The 26,013-nt window shown below is 35.5% G+C and overlaps 1 protein-coding gene across 3 annotated transcripts in view; it reads right to left on the bottom strand.

Annotated features, from left to right (window-relative positions):
- DENND1B (DENN domain containing 1B) overlaps positions 1–26,013 on the bottom strand; it is a 245,469-nt gene that overhangs the window by 23,531 nt on the left and 195,925 nt on the right. For all 3 annotated transcript variants that reach the window (XM_048860501.2, XM_048860502.2, XM_048860503.2), the window contains 6 exons: positions 25,224–25,325; positions 16,933–17,023; positions 11,683–11,723; positions 10,695–10,763; positions 8,033–8,089; positions 7,087–7,197 (listed from right to left, as the gene is read on the bottom strand). In XM_048860501.2, the coding sequence (XP_048716458.2) occupies positions 7,087–7,197; positions 8,033–8,089; positions 10,695–10,763; positions 11,683–11,723; positions 16,933–17,023; positions 25,224–25,325 (471 nt within the window). The remainder of the gene's footprint in view (positions 1–7,086; positions 7,198–8,032; positions 8,090–10,694; positions 10,764–11,682; positions 11,724–16,932; positions 17,024–25,223; positions 25,326–26,013) is intronic.

The following is a 26,013-nucleotide window of genomic DNA, read 5'->3' on the forward strand; positions in this document are numbered from 1 at the left end:
TCATTTTCCTATAACTGAATCACTTCTTTTTTTCATTGCTTCCCTCTAACGTACAGGAGGTTAGAGAATAGACAGAATGAGAGCTGGAGCCTTAAGGCTGCTCTCTCCGTGCTTCAAGGTCAGGAGGCAAAATTAAGTTGGAAAGGAAGCAGATGGATTGGTGTCTTGAACTGACGGAACTTTTGACTCCTTCCTTCTGCTAGGTGGAGCCATAACACTATCTGTAACTGCTGTTCTTAGGTAGGATGGGAGAAGAGGGCTGCATGGCAAATAAAAGTAAGATATAAATATCAATGTAATTTATCTCGATTAGTAGTCTACCCCTAGTTACTTCAGTTAATTATCAAATATTAAAGAGCTTCTTCTGATTCTCTACAGCATACTCAGCACAACAGTGTTTCTCTTTCAGACCCTTAAAAGAATCCTTTGTTTGTGCAACACTAAGGTTGTTTTTGTGACAGACTCACAGCTGAACTGCCTTTTCATTCATTAGTTCCAGAAGTAAAATAGATTGCATATGTCAAAAGAATCCACCTGCCAAGCTTTCACTTTCTAGGTTTCTCATTTGGATAAAGCTGATGCAGTATGTGTTGGTGCCTTTGCCATGAAAAGGCCAAATACTCATCTAAATGCCACAAAAGCCAGCAAGAGCTTCTGGACCAGCTTCCAGGCCCTCCTTTTTTTTGTTTGGAAACTTGATGACTGACAGAGATGGCTCTCAATTATGGTTTTCCACTGGGGAGGCAAAACCAGAGAAGGGCAGATGTCTTCGATGGAATACAATGAAACATAAGACTACAAGTCAACACTGAGTAAAGGAGAAACTTGCACCAGTAATGCAGCTAGTACCATAAGCGTTCTTTCTGTTTTGGTAAGACCTTAACAGGAAGAAAAAATGAATGGGCTGAGAATAGAAGAGAAACAATCAGAGATAAAAATAAAAAGCTTTATGATATCTGCATTGTCTCTTTTTTGTTTTAAATACATCAATTTGCTAAATAAATCACTGAAATGAGGTAGTCCCCCTTCAATATTTTTCATAATTAATTCAATAGTATGGTTATGCCAGAAATATTTTAAGTAAAATAAGGAAACTTATAGATTGTTACTGTTCAGAGAGTACATCTACAAAAGATTGTTCTGTTTGAAGGACATGGATATGACAAATGTCTATAAGTCTGGATACTCTTTTAGATAAGAATTCTTTTGAGATAATGGTTAGTGTTTTGTTTCTAAAAGATCTTTTGATGTAAAGAGCAAGCATTCACCATATGAGATTGGCTACATATATGCTTGTAGTATATGGGAAGATATCAGGACCACCAGAGGGCAGTCTCGTAATCTATAATTTGAATTTTTTGCTCTCTAGGTTTTTCATTTTTAATTAAAAGAAAAGCTGAACAATTTGCAGAATGAAGAGATTTACTTGACATACAAAGACAAAAAACCTTCCCCATAAATTAAAAAAACTAAAATTGCCCACAATATTTTCAAATTATGCCCTCTTTTGTTCAAAATACATCATTTACTAATTGACCAAACTTTATTGCAGAACAAATATTTTATAGGAAAATTTTCCCTAAAGATGAAGCACACTCTTAAATTATGAATTCAAAACTGTTAATTGTTACTGTATATGACATCTGTCAATTGTAATATTTTATCTACATTAATTTAATTATTCAATGAGGATTAAAGCTACACAAGCTCCATGGAGGATTTTCAGTAGATATGAGGCATGTGGACAGAAGCTGCTATTCTGTTTCCCAAATGTGATCCCAAACATTTCAGCTGAATCCAAATAAATAGAAAGCATAGAACCACAACTTTTATATTTTTTAAATTATGAAGATGTTTGATTCGTGTTTGATAGTGGGACTCTTTTGCAGTATTTATATTCAGCAGCACTCCAATGGCCCAATTTTGCTCCAGTTTCCTCTTCTCCCATTTCCTTTCTATTCCCACTATGACCCGCCATAATCACCTTTTGCCAGTTTTGGAGGGTAGTCAGGCACTGGAGGCTCTTTGCAACTAATATTTATGTCATTTTTTTGCTAGCCTTTGGAGATGGTATTAACGTATGGGACATTCGGTATTCTCCTGAAGATGCCAAATACTGCCTCCTCCAGCAAGACTTGCTATAGCTGTTGAGGACGAGCCGAAGTACACATTCTTTCACTTGAACTGTGTGTGTTCTATTTCTTATGATATATTGTACTACGTATCTGAAATTCACCTCTATGTTCTGCTTTAAAAAGAAAAGAGGAAAATACTTTTATTTGGTCAATTCACTTATGTTTGGGGAAAGCAAGATAAAAGGTTTAATCTCAACTGGTTTTAGTTATACTTGTTACATAAAGAAGTTTCAATTATAAATGAGATTTTTAAAACATTATATTTAAAATACTGCACAGTTGTGACAAGTAGTTCACCTGGTTGCTTCGATATATATGTAGTAAAGTAGCAGGGACACATTGGGATTCCCAGTAAATCCACACTTACAGTCCAAATTCCCTATTTTTTATTATGGCTACAAGTTACTGCATGCCTATAAGTCTTACGTCTATTTCCTTTGAGACAAGGGTGCATTGGTAGCTTATTAATTATCAAGTGAGCTCATAGCCATTACACAGTACTCTGCAAACCTGCTAGCATGTTTTATAAGCCACTGAATACATAAGGACTATTTAAACCCAGCAATGTTCCCTTTTAAATAAGCCACCAATCACCTGGGATAATGGTTACATATGGTAAAACTACATAGATCATATTCATGAAAACAAACAGATCTTCCTGGTATTCCTCCTTTATTCTTATTGAAACTCCTTTTTGGGGGGAGGGGGGCGGGGGCGGGGGGAGTTGTATTTTAAGCAATATGGTAGAAAAATAGTTGGGTCTGTGTACACTCCCCCCCACCCAAAATCTGCACTGCATCAATGCATATAAAGAAAAGGAATCAAAATGAATTCTGAAAAACTGAGTTCTCAGTAGTTTAATTCATGCATTACCAAAAAATGTTGGTAAATAGTAAAAAGACAGTCAACACAGTGTAATTTGCTAATAATATGTGGCACAATAATGTAAACATGGGCTGAAACAATCTCATGTTTTGCTTTAGTTTGTCGTTCAAAACATTTAACTAGAAATTTCTCATACTATCTCAGGTACCTTGTCCACTTAGAATATAGAAAATATCAGAGAAATGCTATTAGTTTAAGGCATGAAACAGTTAACAGCAGTGTACATGCCAAGGTTTTAATAAGGCTTAACAATAAAAAGCTTCAATCCTCTACTTTCACTAGATTTTGTTGTTGTGGTTTTCCCTTGCTTAGGGCAATCCATCTGTTAATGTTGACTTGCAATACAGCTAAGCTCACGCACACACAAAAAGCCCAGAATAGCTAACCTAAGCAAGAGTGGGCTCAAACATATATGAGAAAGAGAGAGAGAGAGAGAGAGAGAGAGAGAGAGAACAATTCTTCTAACACTATCTTACGTTAAGTTGAATTGTGGGGTTTTCTGTGTTTTGTTTTGCTTTCTTTGGGAAAGATTTTCCAAATGCTAATGAAAGGAAACCAATATAATCACTATAGTTTGTGATAACAGATTTAATTATTTATCCTCTGATTAAGCTTCAACGGCTATTTTACATATCATAATTCATTCTGATTTATTATTTTTTTAAAAGTCTAATTTTTTTTAAAACAACCACAAGAGCAATGATAAAGATTAGTAAATATTCATTGTTAAAAATGGCTCTGCATTGTGACCAGTGCTGGTATTCTCACTGGGCCAAACTGGCCTTGTTTTCAATAAAACCAGAGAAGAATCCTTTCCCTGGAGCCCTGTTAGGCTGAGGCTGCAGTTGGAACTGTCATCTTCACACAAAAGCAAAGGGGCTGGGTTTTACAAACGCAAGGCCTAATTGGAAGATCTTCATGGCTGTACCCTTGACATTTATTTAAGCCTCATCAACAAAACAGGAAATAACCGTACTAATTAGTAGACCAGCATACAAACTACTATTTGTTGGAGTAAAAAGCAGATTCACATTCTATTGTACAAAATCTCCTGGTAATGAAACAGTCATTAAACTGAGCACTAGAATCAAGAGAACTTCAGCATTATACACTATTTTATAAAAGTTTTTTTTAAATTATCAACAATATTTTTGAATTAATTTCAAATGACTAATTTGACATTTATGATTTACTGGAAAGCAGCAATGGGGAAATAAAAACTCCCATCCGTAGGCCTGACATGAAACAGAAAGTGCAACTTTAAATTCTTTATGTTGCAGTACTTTAAAAAGACTTACTGTGAGATGGTTAATAATGAGGGAGTTGGAGGTGGGGGAAGCCCACATTGTCTTGAGGTAAGAAGACGTAAAAATCTAAACTGTCTGGGATTTTAGAAGTATTCTGATAGTTGATTTTTCAATGAACCAACCTTTATCCATTATTTAAAATGTATATTTAAATGAATAAGCTACCGTGTGACCATTAGCACTATCTTATTTTTCAGTTACTACACTGAGAGGACAGTGAGCGGTGCCATTTTAGAAACCTGGACAAAAAGATTAATCAGCAGGAAGGAAAGCTCCAGACAAAGTCCTACAATTATGAAGTGTAGTTATGAATGCAATTCACTTGCTTTTAATAATAAGTAATATAATTTACATAGATGCAAGCTTTCAAAGCCAGCAGTTAGTTCAATGGATCTTGCATTATTGTTAGTTGATGCTAATAGCATCCATGTTTAAAAATAGCACCAGTTATAACACATAGGACAGCCTGAGACTCCATATAGATAATGATGTTTTGGGACCACAAAGCCCAGTTTGCATTTTTTGGAACTGTACAAGACCAAACTTCTTGGTCAGTGATTATAGCTTGTTGTTTCCTGCCCACTGAGTGCATGTGACATTCAGGGTGAGGATGGGGTGGGGACATAGGTCATGCTGCTCTTTCAGCTCGGCACAGATACGGAGCCCTTAGTAAGAGAGCTTGTCTTGTAAACAAACCCCTGCTTTTTAAAGCACATTAAGATTTTCCTTGCTCTATATAGGACAAAAAAATCTCTGCTGTTCTGACCTGATACACTGTATCATTCAGAAAGAAGTGTATGCTGTTTCAAAAATAAAAAGTTGGCTAGTTGGCAGAAAAGATGTACTAAATCTCAGTAGTATACGATTGTATGAATGAAAAATCAGATAAATGTTGAAGTATTCTGCAATAACACAGTCCTTCAGAAGAAACATTAATATCTAATAATAAAATTTACTTTGGTACAATTTATTGATGTAGACTCCAGTACTAAAATTAAACAATTGAAGTGGAACAGCAGACAGACCTGACCATGAAGTAAATTAATAAACTCACAGTTTTTGTATATGTGCAGCATTTAAAAGCATCTGAATGTGCAGACACATATTTTAGCTACATTTGTGTTGTACATTTGCATAAAAGTTTAAGTGAACATATAAACAGATTTGGGTATGTGTTTCTACTGTGTCCTGAAAAAAGCAGTGTTATGCGACACAGATGTGGTTAAAGAAAAAGTTTCTGTATATTAGAATGACAGTTACCAATTAAAAATAAATATGTTAAGTATCAATTTCTGTTATAAATACTACATTTTTAAAATTCTAAATGTATCTGCATATCTTCTGTCTCAACAGTCAAGATAAGAATTTAAACTATACAAGGTTCTTGAAAGAAAGGATGCACTGTGTTAGTCTAGGTGAAATACACTGCAGACTTTAGTATTACTGTATTTAAAAAGAAACCTGAAAAACATGTTACAGAAGAGAATCCGCCTGCATAATTAAAACAGATATGCCTAAATTATTTATACCACTGAAACAAATGGCTTTAGTGTTACCATATATTTTCTAACATTCTACTGAGCAAGTCATTGATCTACTCTAATTGTATATTAGTTTCCACAAACACTTTCTTTTTTATCATTCAAAAAACCTGAATGCATGGGCTTATAAAACTAGAATTTTATCATAACATTATTATTATTATATATAAAGTAAAATAATGTCAATAGTCAGGTAAATACAACTGTCAATTCGAAGAGGTACTCATTTGACCTACAGTACACCCATCTTATCTAAGGAAGAAACATTTGTGGTATCAAAAACAGGAGTCTGTATATATTATTAAAAATATATATTCTTATTCAAAAGAGATCACAAAACCCCGCAAACTGTTTATTACTCTATACAGAATAAAGCAATAATTCGAATAGAATTTGGACATTCGGGAATTAGTATTGGGTTAAAATTGAGATATTACACCTGTTACAGAGAATCAGACCCATTAAAGGAACTGAGAACAGAAAGACAAGACATCTGACACACTGTTAGCTAGTTGACTTAGTAGTAAATTCACTGTATGATAATCAGCTTGAGCAAGGTCTGAATTAAAGGCATGCCCTCTCTCAAAATCAACTGGCTTTAGGTAAAGTATTAACACATGCCACTATATTTTAGGGCTGTAAAAAGATAGCTTAGCAGTGAAAATCGGCTTGGGTATATATGAATATACCAGAATTCCTTTATTCAAAAACTAATATTCAAGCCTGATCTGAAATGTGTGTTTTATGCCTATGAAATTATTTTATCTAATGGAAGTCCATAAAAGATACAGACTACTAAGTAAACTTTTCAACAGATCACACCGTCAATATGCCTAGCATTTATCTAACTGTTTTGTACTGATTCTTATAGTACTTTTAAACAGTAGTTATTAAATAATTTTAAATATTTTTTTGAAAATAGTCCTATTTCTAAGAATCAATTGAGATTTCTTTTCCTGGAGATGTACCTGGCAACCTCATCTCCCTGTTGAATTTCCTATTTTTTCCCTCCAGGAGGATGATATATGATAAGCCATTCTCTCTACGCTCAAAACAGCATATTATGCAAGCAATATTATTGTGAATACTACTTATCATATTTCCTGAATACAGATGGTAATAAAGGTATTTACCATAATATTTTAACACACTACTGTAACAGGAAAACAGTTTCCCCCCATATTTTAAGAAAGTGAGCACAGATTTCAGGTGACTTACCTGAGCAAGTCTTCGTTTTTCTGAGTTTCCTCTTTTCTGATTGTGTAATGTGTACACTGGCGCACACTGTAGTACACCAGAGCTACAAGTTCCATATTCTTCATCACTCTCCTACACAACAGAATAGATTTAAAATCCCATGTTTATAATATTTATCTACATATCCGGTGTATACTTAGAGTACTAAAAATCATTGTTATTAAATATCTGTCATAAGATCATATCTATTAACAAAATGAAATACAGCATTCCAAAGAGTTAATCGTTATCAAATGCATCTTTCCCAGTGTGAAGTTTTCAAATTAAGCTTTTAGAATGTATATAAAACAATTTAAATCCATTCATGTTTATGACATATTTTTTAAAACTTTATATTTGAGAAAAGTATAAAATAACATTGTAGTTAGTTCCCCCTTCCCACAAGGAAAATCGTAAGTGAAGAAATAAAACTCATTAGGAAAACTGTCCTTAAATGCCTAAATCAAGCTTCATTCTGATATTTCTGTGTTACTTTTCAAAGTTGAAATGTTTCTCTATTTTAAAACATTAACATTGTGCTTGGATCTTATAAATCCAAAACAGACAACTACACCTTCTGAATTACATTGTACTGCAAGACTATCCTGTCTTAAATTCTCAGCTTGAAGCAAAGGCTTCAATTGTGATATCAAAGCAATCAACTTTATGAAAACATACATCCTGTTAATGTATCTTTGAAGAGCTCTGTTGTTCTATGATAAAATATGCAAACAATAAAGAGATTATTCAGTGGATGCATAGAATGACAGATAGTTGCCAGAGGGCTCGTTATGAAAAATGTATTCTTGAACAAAGGGCTAAGCATATTTCAAAAGTCATTAAAAACACAAATCTCATGTGATTTGTAAAGTATAAGCTTCAAACTGATACAAGAAGCAAGGTAAGAAAGTAAAATTGTATTACATACCTTGTGTTTTAACTTACTCCTCACTTCTTTTATTCCCTGCTTTGCATGACTTTTTGCCTAGAAAATTAAAACAAAAGGACTTAACTGGTGGTGCAAGAGATAGGCTTTGTTCAAAGAATATGCTGCGTAAGGCCTACTTAATGAGAAATTATTTTTTTAATTCTATGTGATATAAGGATAATACTCTCTATCACTAATTTCACATGGGCTGTCCCAGTTAGCTATACTAATAGCAGTCAGTCAGTAAGAGATGTACATACATGCCAATGTTGTGAAAACACATTAATTTAGCCAATGTATTCTCACCTATTGCTAAAAATGAACTGTCCTGCTGGTCTCTTGTGTCCATCCCCTTATTTGAGATGGTACTTTAAATCTGAAGTAGTATTTTAATAGCAACTCATGTTGGAAAACTGTTAAGATTTTCAAGCTCACTGCTATAGTGTTCCAGTGTGGTAATTTGCAAGGCAACATCAATCTTAAAAGAAATGAAGTGGTTTTATATGCAGATGGAGAATTTCTCCAGCGCTGCTGAACAGCATAGTGTTGATAGGAGGAAACTGTGTGCATTAAAATAGACAGCCAAGTCCCATGATTGTTCATGACAATAATTTGCACAGAAAATGGACCCAAGGGCATCCCTCTATTTAGAGATGAATTACCATTCTAGATGACAAGTAATTATATTCTAAGTTTTCTACATTTTATTTTTGCTAGAAAAAATGCTAACCGGTCTTAAGAGAAATAGGAAAGTTTTCCTTACACGAACCGAGTTAGACTCAAGTTAACTTTTAGAACCAAATTTTCAAAAGTAGCCTTGAAAATTATGCCCATGCCTTTTCACATTTAAGGGCCATATATAAAAAATTTCAGAATCTACCCATGAAAATCACAGACATACACATCTCAATTATTGATTTTGCACCCGAGGAGATGTAGTTTGTGGGGAGAGTTATGAGTGTTTCCATATTCAACAACTTGGGACAGTTTTGAAGGCCAGATTAGGGAACTTTTGAAAATGTGACCCTGAAATCATAAACTCAGTAGCTCAATAACAAGCAACAGGGTGCCATGTAGTAGATGCATGCATGTATGGAAGGTGAAAGGAAAATAGAGCACATATAGACCTGCTCCTGCACTTTGTTCCATGCCTGAACAGGCACAGATTCCCATTGAAATTAATAAGGCTTCTTGCACACAAAGGAGTCTGCCGATGCAGAAAAAGTTGTAGGATCAGGGACACAATGGGAAAAATGGGTGGCTGGGAGGAAATCATAAAACTTCATCTAAGATCATGAAAAACAGAGGAGGAGAATAATTTCCTGCTAGCCTGTTAATGAACCATTTTTAAATTATAAATGAGTGTGTTGATATATAGTACCTTTAATTTATTTACCTGTTTCTCTCCTCATGACTTTTGTGAGGGTTTGAATTGATGTATAATTAAAAATTCTCTTTTAAAGTTTTATTTAAAATCTACTAGCATCACACTGTAGCATTGATTTATTCAGAACTACTGTACTATGCATCAATCTAAAGAGCCCTTGGAAAAGCCAAAAGGAAGGCAGAGAAGATTCTTCCCCTGTGTGCTTTGAACCCAATCTTAAAATACTTAATCATTGTGTCATTTCTTATGAGCTACCACACTGTTTCTATACCCTGGATAATATAATGTAATTCACATTCTTTATAATCTAGGGATATTTAAAGATAATTTAAAAACTGGACTGCTTGTCAGACTGAAGACATAAAACTAGTTAAACAGCGTGTGGTGAGCTGGGGTGTAAATTTTCACTGAACAAGCCTGCTGCGCACTGCCAGTGTGGACCCTGCTACCATGCACTAAAAGTTCCCTGGAACACTTGGATCTTATTCCTGTTTCAAAGCGGGCTAGATCAAAATGCATCAGGTAACTTTTACTGTAGCGTGGTTCATGTGGACAGTTGGCATGTGGCATGCTAGAGCAGTGCAGATTTACACCCCAGCTTCATCTAGATAAGCTGTAAATCAATGGCCAAGAGTGCAAGTCCATAACTTTTTGAATTAGTGCTATTTTATTAACACTATAGCAATAAGTTTAAAAGATGCTCACAACAAAATAAGTAATAGCTTGCTTATGGTGGAAATTTTGGACTGCAATCGTTCCCTGCACACAATATAAATGCTTCCAAACCTACTTTGGATAGGTTACTACTTAGTGTCAAAGTGGAGTTGTTAGGGTCTTATTGTTATTTATACAGAGACTCCTTTACACCACCTAGAACTGTAAACAACATTTATACTGACTTTTAATTTACACTGCCAGGGAGGAGTAAAGGGGCCTTAGTGTAAATGAGATTTAGTATTTTCAGAGTCCGTTTTTAGTATCATCAGCTAAGTAGAGGTTTTCAGCTGTATTTCAAATATGTAACAGGTATTCAAATAAGAATCTACTGTATATTTTGAATGAAGCCAAAAATAGCATACTGAACCACTCAAAACAGTAACATGGAGTGGTTACTGTTCTCCACAAGATAGGAATAAAAGCTGAAAACAATTTCTTAGGCTGTAATGTTTTTCTGTAATACATATCGGAAGGATACAGATTTTTCAGTTTTTGACAATAACTGGAGATTGTAGGTGGTTTCTGCAATTTTTTATGTACAGATTGTGTTGATCTTACAAATTTGTATGCTGTCTTCACAGCAGGGCTGGCTTTGGTCATCGCTGTGTTGATTAGTGCACCTCCTTTCTGAAACATACAAAAGCATATTTTAATAACCCTTATAACACAGGTTAAAAGTTAAAACATTAGCAAGAAAAATAGATGACAGGCTGACATAAAATAAAGTACAAAAATAACAGCCCTCTTTTTAAATTAGGAAAAATTTCCACAGCTGCATTCTATCTACAACCTACTGTCTACATCTACACAAGGGTTACAGTATGTCATTATCATGGCTGACACATATTTATCAATGCATTCTAACATAATGACGTATTCTCATACCCATGCATGAACCGTTACCATATTACATGTCATATTGGAAGTTTTCCTTGGCTTATTAATGTATATATTGTATCGTTTTAAAAAATCTATTTCTATCACATTGAGGTAATCAGGTCCTATATAATCACAAGAGTTTTGTCAACAGTACTATCTTTTACTAATCCTGCCTAGTAACAACGTTGTGCAACACAGGTCCTCTGTTAGTCAGACTATGTAAAAACATTAATATTAACCAAACTGCTGTTTACTAGAAGTGATAAAATTCCTATCAAATCCTAGTGCCACACCTAACTCACAGTTATGGAATTTAACACAATATAGCATACAGAAAAAACCTTGGCTAGATAAACAGAAAAACATTCTGTGCTTTCCAAAATTTGGCATTTATTTTGTGCATGAGACATTTTCTCATTTTTAAACTAATATAAACATATTGTCATGACAAAGACACTAGTTTATGACAAAAATATTTGGGTAAAATAACTTCCTTACTAATGTAATATACTTTCTCTGTTACAATAATACAAGGAACACTGCAAAAATTTAGAGATTGCGGCTAATTGACCATATAAAGTCAAATATCCTTTTAAAGCTCGATGTTCAGTATGCTGACTTTTTCAAAGATAAATAAACTAGTCAAATAAAAATAAAATTGTTATACCTTTACTGTATGCACCCACTGCTGATAAGATCTTGAATTTCCTAAGATGTGAATGTAAAATAAAATAAAATAATCAGACACACATTCAGCACATTTTTGGGTGTTCCTGCCCCCTCCACAATACACTTTGTATTAAAAATAGATTGTTAAACATGAGTTTGAGCCTTCCAATACTGTGAAGGAGGGAAATCCATGTACACAAAAAGCAAAAATGGGGCTACCCTATTATGAACCCCCTTGTTTTCTTTCTAATAGTGCTTCTTTTTCACCATACCCAATCATTTTCTCTGAAGAAAACTGCTAACTCTGACTCAAGTATGATGAGAAATTAAAGTCGCCATCAAATATTCAGACTCACTAAAAACGAAAGGAAAAAATTATAAAAAAAAGTCTGAAGGAGGGGTGTGTATATATTGTGCTAAGAATATATTTTGTATTGGATATGGTGATTTCCCCCTTTTTACCCAGAACTGGGTTCCTTCCCCTATTCCTCTGGGCAAAAAGAAAAACTTGCAGTGAGAAAATGAACTGCGCTACAGACACTACCATCTTAATATCAGAGGGAAAAGGACTAGCAACAGGCATAAGGACTTTAATATCGCTTCACATCTCCTTTGCAGGGAAACCCACTGTGATTGGAAATGTAAATTACATGTTCTTTCCTTCACAGTGTAGAAGGCAAGTGGATGAGTAAGACAACTAACAACATAGATAAAATCATTGGGTGCTATTATATTATTAAATTGGCTACAGAAGATATGCTAAAATTTGATAAGGTGGTTGAGGTAGAACTGAAACATCAGTTTCAGAAGACACTTCAGTTGAACATGCAAGACTGACTTTCTTACCTTTGAGAAATGTTAAGAGTAGCTTAATCACTTGAATTTACTAATATTGTGAAGTACAACGACAGTTACTATGAACGAATGCTTCCAAGCAAAAAATCTGAGATCACAAAAATCATGTTGCTCAAAGAGAGAATTTATCAACTTTGCAAAGAACACACTGATATCCTTTGACAAAACATCAGCTTTTTAATAGGAGATTTCACAAGTTTAAGCTCTGAAATAAATCTAATAACTAGAACCTGGATTGGCTGGTGGAAAGCCAAAACACCAACAATCTAGCTCTCATAGACCATGTCTGAGGACTACCTGGATAATCGTAAAAGGTAATACAGCAATTTCTGAGGGAAACAAGTGAAGGGATTTAGCTGTTTGGACTTGTAGAAATGCTTTCATTTAAACGTTCCATACCATTGCACTAAATTCCTTGCAAGCAATTCTGCAATACCCAAGTTCTCAGAAACAGTGCAGTGAGTGAAAGGGATGCCAAGTTGGAAAAGAGAGCTTACTAGAGTTGACTGTGCACTTATCCACAGCACAAGTGCCTTAACCAATATGCTACATTCACAAAGACTGAACAGTTATCTTTTTAAGATTGACTAGGCTCACTAGTTTCAGAGTAGCAGCCGAGTTAGTCTGTATTCGCAAAAAGAAAAGGAGTACTTGTGGCACCTTAGAGACTAACAAATTTATTTGAGCATAAGCTTTCGTGAGCTACTCACTAGTGTTAGTGGAGGACACATAGTATACACACAAAAACTATTTCCTCACCATAAAGTAGAATGTAGCCACTATTCATTCACTAATATAATGAACTTGCGAACGTAACAATTTATTGCTCAGGGTTATGGCAAAGTTAACCAAATAATGATTATGGGCTTGATCAAAAACCCATTGAAATAATGGACTACCATCGGCTCTTGCTTAAGAAAGAAATTTCCGCACTTGAAGTGTGTTTATCACGGCCCCTCTGAATTCCATTTGTTACAAGAGATTACAGTAGATGAGATTTTGTAATTTAATAAGAGGTTTATTAGACCAGTACACTGGTGGGGAGGCTTGCAGATCACAAAGCCTTCCGAGTTCTACCATTTACTTGTGAAGAAAAACAGATACATACTCAACCAGGGAAAACATGAAGCAAACACCATTTATGCTGAGCCAATATCTGAACTACCTCAAATTTAAATAGGAAAATGTTGAATTCTTATTATAAATCTCACATTCCCAACAGAGGTTCAAAGTCTCTTGACTTCTTTACTGTTAAGTAGAATCTTTTTCCACCAGTAGCTCCAAGGTTGTCACCACAACTAAAAAAATTAGTGTACTGATAAAATACGAATGTTTGCTGATATTTTCTTCACTAAATTTGCCAATACGTTTGGGTTATGAAAAAAACCCTCTCTGGATGAGTAAAATGCATCTGTCAAAATTATTACCAAGCCCCAGTCCAAGAAAAAAATAGGTGATAGGTGCAAAGGTGCAGAAGGTTTGCTCTTATAGAAGCAGGAAAAATTCCCAGTTAAATTTCTTGCTAATACTTATTTATGTATGAAGGCAATTTGATGGGAATTACAAGACTTGTAGTTTGTATTTCTGAGCAGCCAGCTGTGACCAGGGGCAAACAAGTTTAAATAACTGTGCGTAAAGTTTTAATTGAACAGCAGCAATGCAACACAAACTGACACTGGGTTTTAGCCTGTTTTCCAATATGACCATATTAAAGAAAGCTCTACGGATGAAATTAATTTCATAGGTTTTGGGAATAAACATGAGATACTTTTTCCATCAATAAAAAATGTTTTTCCATTGTGAAAGGGAATGCAGTGAAGCATAGTGTGAAAGTGTGCAAGAGAAAAAAAAAGAAAAAGCAGACGGCCCAAAGGGAACATTAAGATGATTAGCAATCCTAATACCCCTGCAATTGGTAGGCTTCTGGGAAGTAGGGTGTTGAACACCTGATTCTCAACATTATTCCCAGACCTTTGACTGCTATGGCATACCGTTCCCCATTCCCTGCCTCTACTTTACATTTACCTTGGAAAAAAAATTGATTGAAAAAGGTTTTGCAGCAGGTGGGGATCAAACTTTCTACTAGCTAACAATTGTTTTTTCATGTGGCACACTTAGAAGGTACAATAAGGACTCAACAACTCTGCCCCTCCAGCAGAGCTAACACAGAGTAGAAGAAAAAGGCCACAGGGTGTACTATCAATAATCCTAGCAGTGCACTGAAAATTACATTCGCACTGATGATTCTTATATTTATCTTTGCAGGAGAATGCATGTGACGGAAGGTGTAAACTTGTGAAAAAGTTTTAATGGGAACGGTGCATGATACAGAATGCCATTTTGATATGGTAGACAATTTTTTTCCATCCTTCAGACTAAAAATTGTAGTTTCAAATCACTATGTTTAAAGAAAACTCTATTTATAGATATAGAACGGATTAAATGCAAGCATTGCTTCAAATTTTCAGTTAAAATTTCTACATAGTTTAGCTATGTTTGTATTTGTTGGAAAATGCAATAAAATATTAACGAAAATGGAGAGGCTGAAAGAAAGTCCTTTCTTTTGACTCAATAGCATGAAAATCTTATCACTGTTCTTCATGATGTGTTCACCTGCCCCTTCAACAATGCATAGGTTACTTTGACTTTTAGTAACCTTTCTGAAAGCTGGTCTCCACCCAGTTGTGTAGTCTTCAACCAATGGCAAAGTTGATGGGATTTAACTATGAAATATACCACAGTTCTATACCATTAGTGTCACAAAATGTCACCCTCAATTCCATACTTGTTGCTCTGCCTGCACCTCATAATGACGATGAGACAGCAGCTATGTAAATATTGAATATGTGCCCTAAGCAATTTGTCCACAATGTGGTACAGCTTGTCTGACTTGAAAAGTAAGGATACAATAAATTCTAACACAAAACTGCTAGTGAAGGTGAACATTCCCTCCTGAGCATAGCCAGATAAGACATGTAGTTGACAAAACATATCAATGTAGAGCCAAGAACCTAACTTTATCCAAGTTCTAATGTTATTTCACTGCACCCTTTTGACCTCTTAACTGCAAAGAGCAAAGGAACTTTAAGCACTGACATTACCTATCTGAATGGACATGTCCACTGCATAAAAGCCATTCATGAAGTTGTATGAGTAAGTTGCCCTAAAGGGCAGGAGTGAGAGGGGAACAGACTAAAACTTGGTGTTACTTCCATTCTCTCCTAACCTCTTCAGGAAAAAACAGACTGCAGGCCAGATCTCAGCAGAAGGCTAGGAAGATGGGAGAAAGCAGGGAGCAAGGCCGCTTTATAGTCAGACTCTAGACAAGTAGGCTTCTATGTCGAGAGTCCAGGGGACATGGCACAGAATCTCTTATGGTGGCTCTCCAGGACAAATCCTCCATTGGCCAGATCTGCTAGCTTGAGGGTAGCTTTGTAGCAGAAGACTGTCACAAAGCTGCCCTAAGAGACATGATTTGGTTCAACTCACGCAATTCACATTTATACAAAAAAGTGAGGTTCTGCTATGAAAATTGACTGTAAAAATGGCATTGTGGGGGATCACAATTATTGAAGGAAATAGAGCTGGTTTATAACTAAAAAGGTATAACTAACTTGCCATGGAAATGGTTAGACAATCCTGTTGGAAATGCAGAACATGGAATTGTATCCACCTTATGCTTTCTTATATGTACTGGCTTGGCAAGGCTAGCAGGAGTTAAAAGTAGTACAGGTAAAATTTATTTCAGTCACTGAAGTCAATGGATATGACTGAATACAAGCAGGAAATAGTAGATATGCTTAAGAAGAAGATATATTTTTATACTGTCACTTTTTAGACTCGAACTGCACATTAAGATTATTTATTTAAGCATAGTGCATTTTGCTTGAGATAGTAATTACTCATATTTTGGAGAAATTTGACTTCGGTATATTGCAGAACTACATGAGATACATGAAGGAATTTTTAAAAGAGACATTAGAAAATAACTAAATTAACCGTTATTAAAAAGGAAGGGAACTAAAGTCTTCCAATTATTACAAAAAATATACTTTAGCCAGTAAATATCTAATCAGTTATTAAGCAAGCCAATACTTTAAAATCATCTAATAAAATCTCATCTGATCTTGATTTTATAAAAACTAGTTAATTACAGTAAAACAATTCCATTTATTTTCATTTAATGCACTGCAAATGTTTGGCTAAATAGCTAATTCGCTATTCTGCTACCGATATATAACAGACTGAAACCCTGCTAAGAATGAATCAGAGGCACTTAAACTGGATAAGTGCTTATCTGACTATGTTCAAGTCAATATGATATCGTCCTCAACAGCTCCTGTGGAAGAGGCAATGATATATCGAAACAAATGTTCCTAAAATAATTCTGTACCTCCACAGAAGCCTCCAGAAGTGATCTCTTCTTCAAAAACATCCGAGAACCCTCTTCCTGCATTTAGCTTTGATAGTCGACCATCAATAAACTGCAATATAAAAAACATGAGTCAAAACTATGTTGGCCTTCCTTAGGTTTCACAATATTAAATTAAAGTATATATACGTTATATGTAAAATATCTATGTCAACAAGAATATAACAGATCACAAGAATGCTGTAATAATTTTGGATAGATATTATAACAATGGATATAAATACAAGTGGCAGAAATATTATCACCATTTTACGAGTGGTTTTAGTATTCTTTTCTAGTGTTGTTTGTTGTGTGTGTGAACAAATATATAACTTAATATATTTTAAACTAACAAGGTTATTCCTGGAATGAAATTCCAAATAACTTGTTGCTTTGAAAGTATTTTAAGTTGCTTTCTAGCTCATTCTTTTTCACAGGAGATGATGTGAAAGTTTATTAAATTTATTTCATAAGAAATGTTTAATTTCAAGTTTAAAATTATAATCACTTAAGGATATTGAGACATTCACTCATGTCGTGTTTGAAAGATCATGAACTGGCCTCATGTCATGTCCCTGATGCCTTTCCAGATAAGTATCATTGAATCAGAAGAAAAAGCTAGTTGAAAAATGAGGAAGATTTGTAGTTGAAATTTGGACACATTTTGACCATCTCTAGTTCAAAGCAAGGCTGAGCTGGGATATCTGATGCCCACTGACTGTGTACTTGAGAATTCTGGCTGAGGATTGAAACTCTTCTGGGTGAGGAGTTATGCAAACTGAGAAGAGTTTGGATCACAATCATTTTATATGGATGGAGAGAAGCTGGTAGTTGCAGCCTTTAAGGAACAGTGGCAACAGCAACAAGAGGGATGGAAGGATATTTTATTTAAATGTAGGAGAACTCAATGCACTGAACTGCCAACATAGAAGCACTGTGTAATACAGAACCATATTTTAAGCTTGACCTCTGCCAGTCTACACCTGACTGTGTGCTCATACTGGTCCATACAGCCACACTTTTCAGGTGCAAACACATACATGCCTGCATGTTTGAAAATTCTAACACCTGCACGTTTGTGTGTATGTGCATGAATCCATGGAAGTGTCAGAATTTTCACCCACAAAACAACTTTCACTTAATGGGATTTGCAGATACAGATTCTAACACATGTCCATATTCAGGTGCATATGCCCAAACATGTCAGAAACCAAGAACGGTGAACATAAAATAAACGATCATCTACTATAACCTCCCAGAAGAAATGAACACATTCTTTTAAAGATTCAGTTTGCCTTTCAGGATTAAGACTAGAAACGCTGGCATTTCTAATATGCTTTCAAGAACTAATCTATGCATTTTAGTTTGAGTAAGCAAGCTCAAGTCTGTACAGAGATAAATTGAGAAAACATTTTACTGATTATTTGTTTTCTAGCAGGAGTTACTAGATATTCCCAGTTACTAAAATAGCACATAGAAGCTAACAGAAATTAATTATTTGGCTGAGTGTCATACAGTATCACAGATTATCCAAACAGTACTGTCAGTGACAATCTGATGCTTGTCAATGGATAGACTGATGACATGAAACAAACACCATTCTTCAAGTACAAAAAATTCCAGCAGCAATAATAATAGAGCACATGCTGTCGAAGATAATCATTCCATGTTCTTTCTTGGCTAAACTCTGTTTTATTTTTTCATTCTGACTCCAAGTAGGCTTCTTTCCAAATGGGTTTGGTTCATGGTCAGACCACTATGGGATCACTGGATTATTTCACAGTAAGAAAAAGAGATAAGAGCAATAAGAGCATCTTTAGCTACTGCTGTGCAGAAAACAGACTTTGAACTGCAAGACATTATCTCTTTGGGGAAAGTTATGAATTCATTCCATGCCATAAACCAACCCATGATTTATGGGCACTCTCATCATTTGGTAAAATATCAACAGAAAATGGAGAGGCTGGCTTTTAGTTTTCAGTGCACGGATTAGTCTAGCAAAACATTTAAAAGTAAATACTGCCAAATATAATTGTTAACAGAAATGATAGAAACTTATTTGAAGGAAGTAACAGAATTATTATTAATTATATTGAGTATCAGAAGTGAGAGTAAAGCCATTCCAGTTTTTGGGGGTTTTTTTTGGTTTTTTAAAAGCAGTACATAGCGGAAAGCTTGGGTAACGTTAGTACAGCCTAAGTATAACCAGCATGGCTCTCTGTCCCCTTCTGTAGGATGGACCTCAGAAAGGCTTCTGATTCTGTCTGGTCTTTGAGCTATTAGATCACGGTCTTTTAGTTAAGGTAGTAGAAGCTCATGCTTTTAGATCCACAGAACCTGAGTTTGATACCCACTATTGACAAACCACTTAGTGGCACTGCATAATTAACTCAGAAGGAAAAATACTTATCTGCAATTTTGCTTCTCTGAAGACATCATTCTGATAGGATTCTTCCTTTGGGTCTTAGCTCCTCAGTAAAAGAATAGCAGGACTCCCAGAGTTCTTTAAGAATTTTGCCCTTTGAGGATAAAATATGAGCCAATTCCCTTGTGAAACTTTGTGTGCCACTGCCTGTAGCAAACAGGAGACGCCAGCCAATTCATTTGGTTGTGCAGAAGACAGAGCTCCCATGATAAGCCAATTCAAAATTAGGTAATGCAATCTAAAAGCATGCTTCAGAGGAGAAAACAATCAGGTATGAGAAAGAAATCACTTTAAAGAAAATAATTTCTGAAGTGATGTAGGAGAATGAATGAAAATCCTATCGTAAATCGAAAAGGAGGACTTGTGGCACCTTAGAGACTAACAAATTTATTTGAGCATGAGCTTTCGTGAGCTACAGCTCACTTCATCGGATGCATGCAGTGTGAGCTGTAGCTCACGAAAATTTATGCTCAAATAAATTGGTTAGTCTCTAAGGTGCCACAAGTCCTCCTGTTCTTTTTGCACATCCAGACTAACATGGCTGCTACTCTGAAACCTATCGTAAATTGTATCTTCAGGAAAGCAGAATTAAAGGTAAGTAATTTCCGCTTCTCTGTAGATATAATCTGTGAGTATTCTCATTTTCGAGGAGGAGGAAGCTTAAGGAGTGACTCATAACAAAAAAATAGCCAAGGTTTAACAGCTTCTGCAAAATCTGGAGGAAACAGTTTCTTTTCTCATGAAGTTGCTGTCTTGGTGCCCCTTCAAAAGGATATGTATCTGAGTCCAGACAGCAGTCCTTATCACCCTGATCTTCTGCCTGCTCTGACTCAAGCAGCTAGAATTCTGTAAGTGAAGTGGGGGCCTGGAGCATCAACAGAACTTCATAAAGCATTCACGCTGATTTTGCTAGAGCCGTTAGGGAGGGTGCTAGCACTGCATTCCTGATGCTCACTGGTCTTGGCTGACTCAAGCTTTTTCTTTCAAGGGTTTACACTTTGCTCTAGCTGGGTCATTTCGTGGTAGACTTATAGGCGTTTTCCTGGGATGTTCCAAAGAGGCTTGAGAGGTGCTGCCCATGTTTCCTTATCAAATAGGGTGATATCTGAATGCAAATCTAACACCTGTGCACTGGGGTTGACTTCTAGGCACAGTGCAAAGAGTATGGTTGTCTATACTGAATATAGTTCTGCTGCATGGCTTTAAGCTGTGGAGCAGAGCTCTTTCCTCCTTTGAAGATGGGGTACATAAAGAGAAAAAAGATGCTGGAAACACTAAGAGGTTGCTGATGCAACGAGAAAGGAAAATGTACATTGGAACCCCAAAACAATAAACACCAACACACTAAAAAATGCATCTGAGTGCTCAGGCAAAGGTCTCACAATTCAGGCAACTTGCCAAGCCAGCTGGATGTTTGTAGAAAGAATGAGAAAGATATAAGCAGTGGGAAGAACTGGAGGAAGGCAGAGTTCAGCGAGGAAAAATACCAATATGTTATATAATGGGAATTTATAGTTAACAGTATGTACCTTAGAAAATCTCCTTGCTGGTCCAGATATTCCTTATAAATGAGTTATTATTTTCACTGGACACCCGTCAAAAATATTTAAGGTCCAAAACACAACGACTTATAGCTGGTGTTTGAAGCTGGGAACAAGCAGTAGCTAAACTCCAGACTTCTAACATGAGGTTTAACAACAGTAATATTACATCATCCTAATAAAAGGAGACTGGACTGGAAAAAAAAACAAAATTAATAAGTCATCCCAAAAGGCTGAAGAAAAGCTGGAAAAGGAGTAACACAGCCATCAAATCTAAGGAAATACAAGCTGTTGAGCCTGAAGGAAAAATTGGCATATCTGACTTATTTAATTAAAATATGGACCTCTTCTCAGGCACAAAGCTTTATCTACTGAAATTAAATCTCCTCTCAGAACTAAAGAATAAGGCTATCTTGGTTTTAAACATGAAAAGTCTTGATCAGGGCTGAGGGAAACTCTAAAAATCCACAAATGGGTTATAAAAAAGGGCACCAAATGCCGCAGGGCTATGAACCCTGTTCCATATAACATGCTTTTAGTTAAAATATTGCCATGTCAATGGGGAAGTATAGCAGGAGGAAGGCCAGATTCTATGCTAAAATTATACAACTGAGAGGACTTTAATGATTTCGGTACGAAGGCAGCAGTCTTCTACGGATATAATAAAAAACATTCTAGTGGGTCTTTAAAAATAAATTTAATCTGATCTGGGACCACAAACCCTACTATGCATGAATCATAATTGTATTCTTACTGCATAGTGTCACTACAGGGCATAGTGAAGGTGGTTAGATTTCTTTTAAATTTAACCTAACCTGTGAATTTCCAGGATTTATTTATGCTTGATTTGGGTATCATTACAAGACTCCTGTAATGTGTACCCTAATCAAGCTTACTGTATTTTTGTCTTGAAAATATCAGTTTTTAAGCAGACAGACCAATTTCCACCTATGAAATTTTATCCTGGGATTTGAAATCTGTGTTCTCTGTGGCTAATGCAACATCATCTGTAACACAGAATATGTCAGTCAAAGTCTGCCATCCATTACACCAATGCTACACTATTGACTTCAAGAGAGTAATGCAAATGTGTCTGTGGGTAAAAGTTTGCCCTGCCATTGGAGTGTAGTTAATGTCTCTGATGATGAAATAATCCAACTGCCTCTACAACAGATGCAAGGCCAACAGGAGGAAAAAATAGTTTAAAAAAATGTTTTTGTCACTAAAGTGAAAAGATCTGACTTTGGACATACATAAGGAGCAGATCTGCTGAGTAAGAATGTTAAATTTGTACACAGTCACTTCTTAGAGTCAAAGCAGTCAATACATTAATAATCTAAGAAGCTTTAGGAAAAGAAAAAAGGCAACTAAACACAGAATGCTTGCCCTTTTTAGTTTACTTAATTCCAATGGCTTCTTCTTTTACTTCCCCCTTCTTCCTTTTCTTTTCCACAAAACAAATATAGGTATGTCTTGAACTTGTTTACAGATTACTGGTTAAATGTCAGTGTTTGCGAAGTTATCCACTGCGGTAACATAATGTTCAGATACACTTTTGATATGAAGGAACTGCAGTATCTGAGACACAGTTTATGTGCTAAACAAAAGAAAGAAACTAATTACAACAAAAGATAGCAGAGGTGTTAAGTGCAACATTACAGTCTATAGATTCTTCCCCAACCAACCTCAGAGATCTTGAAAAACACACTTCACAACCACTCAACAGTGGACAGGCCATCTTTGATAATAAATGTCTATTACAAAGCTTAATAATTCATATTATTATTCAAATAGTATGTGGGATATAGAATAAGTTTGGTCAAATACATAATAAAGTAAACAACAGACAATGAAGACAAGTGTTTGTTCTGGATAACAAGGAGCTACAGATAATTTAGGTCAGCTATCAGAAGATGAACTTTACTGGGAGTTAGTATAGTCATGTAATGGTTCTTGATTTAGCTATTCCGTGGTGCAAATCCACCATTGAAAGTACTGCATCCATTGAGAAGTGTTGCAGAGTTTGGTGGTAAGAATGGACCTCAGTTGCAAAAACAAAAAAAGAATAAGTGCCAGGGCAGCACTTCTGAAAGTGGCAGACAAAGCTCATATGCAGCAAAAAAACTGCAGTTAAAACACCTCCAGGCAGACCAGCCTAGGTGTCTAGGCTGCTTTCAAGAATTATTTTCTGCTAAAAATAATGCTCCGTATCAGGAACCCAGTAAACTCATGTTAGCCTTTGAAAACACAAACAACCTTGAAAGCAGCCCAGTTGTCAGTGGGGAACTGCTGGAGATGAGGCAGCTGCGCTGTGGATTAATTAGAGAAGTGAGAGGAAACACAGCAGATCATAACTAAAGAAAAGGCAACATATTAGCTCTTAAAAACATTTAAAATAGAATAATTTTAAGATATTCTCATCTTCAAAGGTATATTACTTCCTCGGTATGAAGAAATGTCAGAAAAATAATAAAATTGTTAAGTGTTCTTTAAAATTACATATAAATTACAATTGAACAGCTAGATGGAAACTGACAGAGCTCTAATAACTTCAGTGGAACTACTCTAATTTACTCCATCTGAGGATCTGGCCACAATACTCATATCATAATTCAGACTCTTCGGCATGAGCAGTAGCCTTTTATTGACAAATATCCCTGATAGCTGAAGAAACTCAGAAACATGTAACACTGGATCACAGCAATAAAAATAATGATGTTTCCATGTTATATTACTTTCTCTACCACCAATCTTAATCTGGTAAACACTTATAAATGTTTAAAATACCTCTTTTAACACTTCATATAAATGAAACCTTTGCCCCTGCAGATATAATACAGTTAAATAAAATAAATTGGATTCTAAGAGTTGATCCCTGGAGTACTCCATCTATTATTCTATTATTTTTAAAGTCTGTATTTATGTTATTTATTTGTAGGTATTTCCATAATGTTGTCCAATTAGAAAAGTGTCTACCTATGACTACTACAAGCTAGCATCCTTGTAGTTTATAAATCTCTACCTTAGCCATTAATCTTTGATACAGAAACTTGTCAAATGCTTTTTGAAAATCAAAGTATTCTACATCCAATGAATTTTCCTTATCTATTATGATAGTATATCTTCAAAGAACTCTAGCAGATTAGTTAAGCATTTACTCCCCTGCCTGAATTCATTCAGGCTAGCTTCAATCAAACCATGTTTTTTCTAGAAGTTTTCCCACCTTATCCCAGAAGATGTTTTCTCAGATTTGCGCGCAAACAAAGATAAGCTTACTGGTCTACAAGTTTATGGTCGGTCTCTTGACCCTCTTTCAAACAACTAAATTACATAAGGGAATCGAAAGGGAGGACAAAGAGAAAAGCCAGGAGAAAATAGCATGAAAAAAGTGCATCATGGATCGTGCTGAAGCCATGTTGTGTAATACTACAATAAGAAAAGGAGTACTTGTGGCACCTTAGAGACTAACCAATTTATTTGAGCATGAGCTTTCGTGAGCTACAGCTCACTTCATCAGATGTTTACCGTGGAAACTGCAGCAGACTTTATATTACATTTACATTATACATTTACATTATAGACTTTACATTCTCTGTGTGTATATAAAGTCTGCTGCAGTTTCCACGGTAAACATCTGATGAAGTGAGCTGTAGCTCACGAAAGCTCATGCTCAAATAAATTGGTTAGTCTCTAAGGTGCCACAAGTACTCCTTTTCTTTTTGCGAATACAGACTAACACGGCTGTTCCTCTGAATACTAAAATAGTTATTACTGAGCTGTAAATCCTCCATAGGAAATGTTGTTTTGCGGTCAACCAAACTCAATACGGAGGAATTTTCATGAAACTATTAATTTATTTGTTTGGCTGAGGTCCTGATTTTGAAAAATTCTGTATAACAAAGTGTTAAGTGCTTTGGTCCTTTGTCCGTTGACCAATAGAGCCTGACTATACTGAAGAGGCTGAAAAGTTCAGCTGCTAAAGTTCAGGGAGCTCCTTGCTTTTTCCTTTTCAAGGGAGTTCTTGATTGGCTCCAGAGGCAGACACAGCCAGTCATTTGCGGGTAAAAGTGGGGACTGTGTTTGTGCCTGCACTGAGATACAATGGGGTTGGGAAGATTCTTTCCACACTTATAGGAGTTAAACATTTGCCATTCCCCCCTCTCTCCTTTATTTCCTCTCAAAATGGTCTTCCTGAGAGCTTTCAAAAGCTGACAGGCAATGGATACAGAGGCAGAGAGGACAACATATATGTCTGATATCTGTTAGAAGGAAACTGTTAGATCACGAGGTCAATTGGCCTGTCATACCTGTTTAAAAAGTTGAAGATTCACTGCAGTTTCCAGGAACTGTTTGGTAGTACTTGAACGATGCTTCACAAAACTGTCCTCACAGAAAGTGATAGGCTCTCCCTAAATTTAAACAGAGCGAGTTAGAAGGTACTCCTAGCTATAACCAGTACTGGCACATTTAAAATTCTCCTTCATCAATTTTTCCCCCTTAAAAGTTAGCACGTATAATTACTGCCCTTCAATCAAAGAGGTATTTACTGAATTCAAAAGGAAAGTAGGAAGAGACAGTGTAATAAAACACTGCAAACACTTTAAAGTTTTCACCAAAATGCATTTTGATGGTGACAATGTTCTGCTTGAGTTATGAATCTTAACTACTGTACAACATTACTCTGATTTAACTGCACTTAAACCAATGGCAGAAGCAAGCAGAAACTCTGAATGGACACCAACATGTTAAGATTATCACCAGATTATTTGTCTATTTGTTGTGCTAAATATAACATTAATGTGTGTGCAGCTAATTTGATTAACCAGGAAATAATTAAGAAAACATAACTATTTTCTGTCACCAATTTCACTGTCAAATTAAAGACTCCTCCTGTCATTTCTGGGAGTTATTACATAGTCATACAAAAGGTTTAAAAGAGGTCAGATGAATTGTTAATGCAGTAAATCGTGCGGCTTTTGGAAAAGAAGGTAAGAATAATATGAAGAATACTGAGTAGACACGTCAAAAACATAAAGTGATGAGACAAGGTAAATACATATAATCTTTACTGCAAGCTAATATATGCTAATCAAAGTA

Source organism: Caretta caretta, chromosome 8 (genome assembly GCF_965140235.1).
Source record: "Caretta caretta isolate rCarCar2 chromosome 8, rCarCar1.hap1, whole genome shotgun sequence".
NCBI classification, from domain to species: Eukaryota; Metazoa; Chordata; order Testudines; family Cheloniidae; genus Caretta; species Caretta caretta.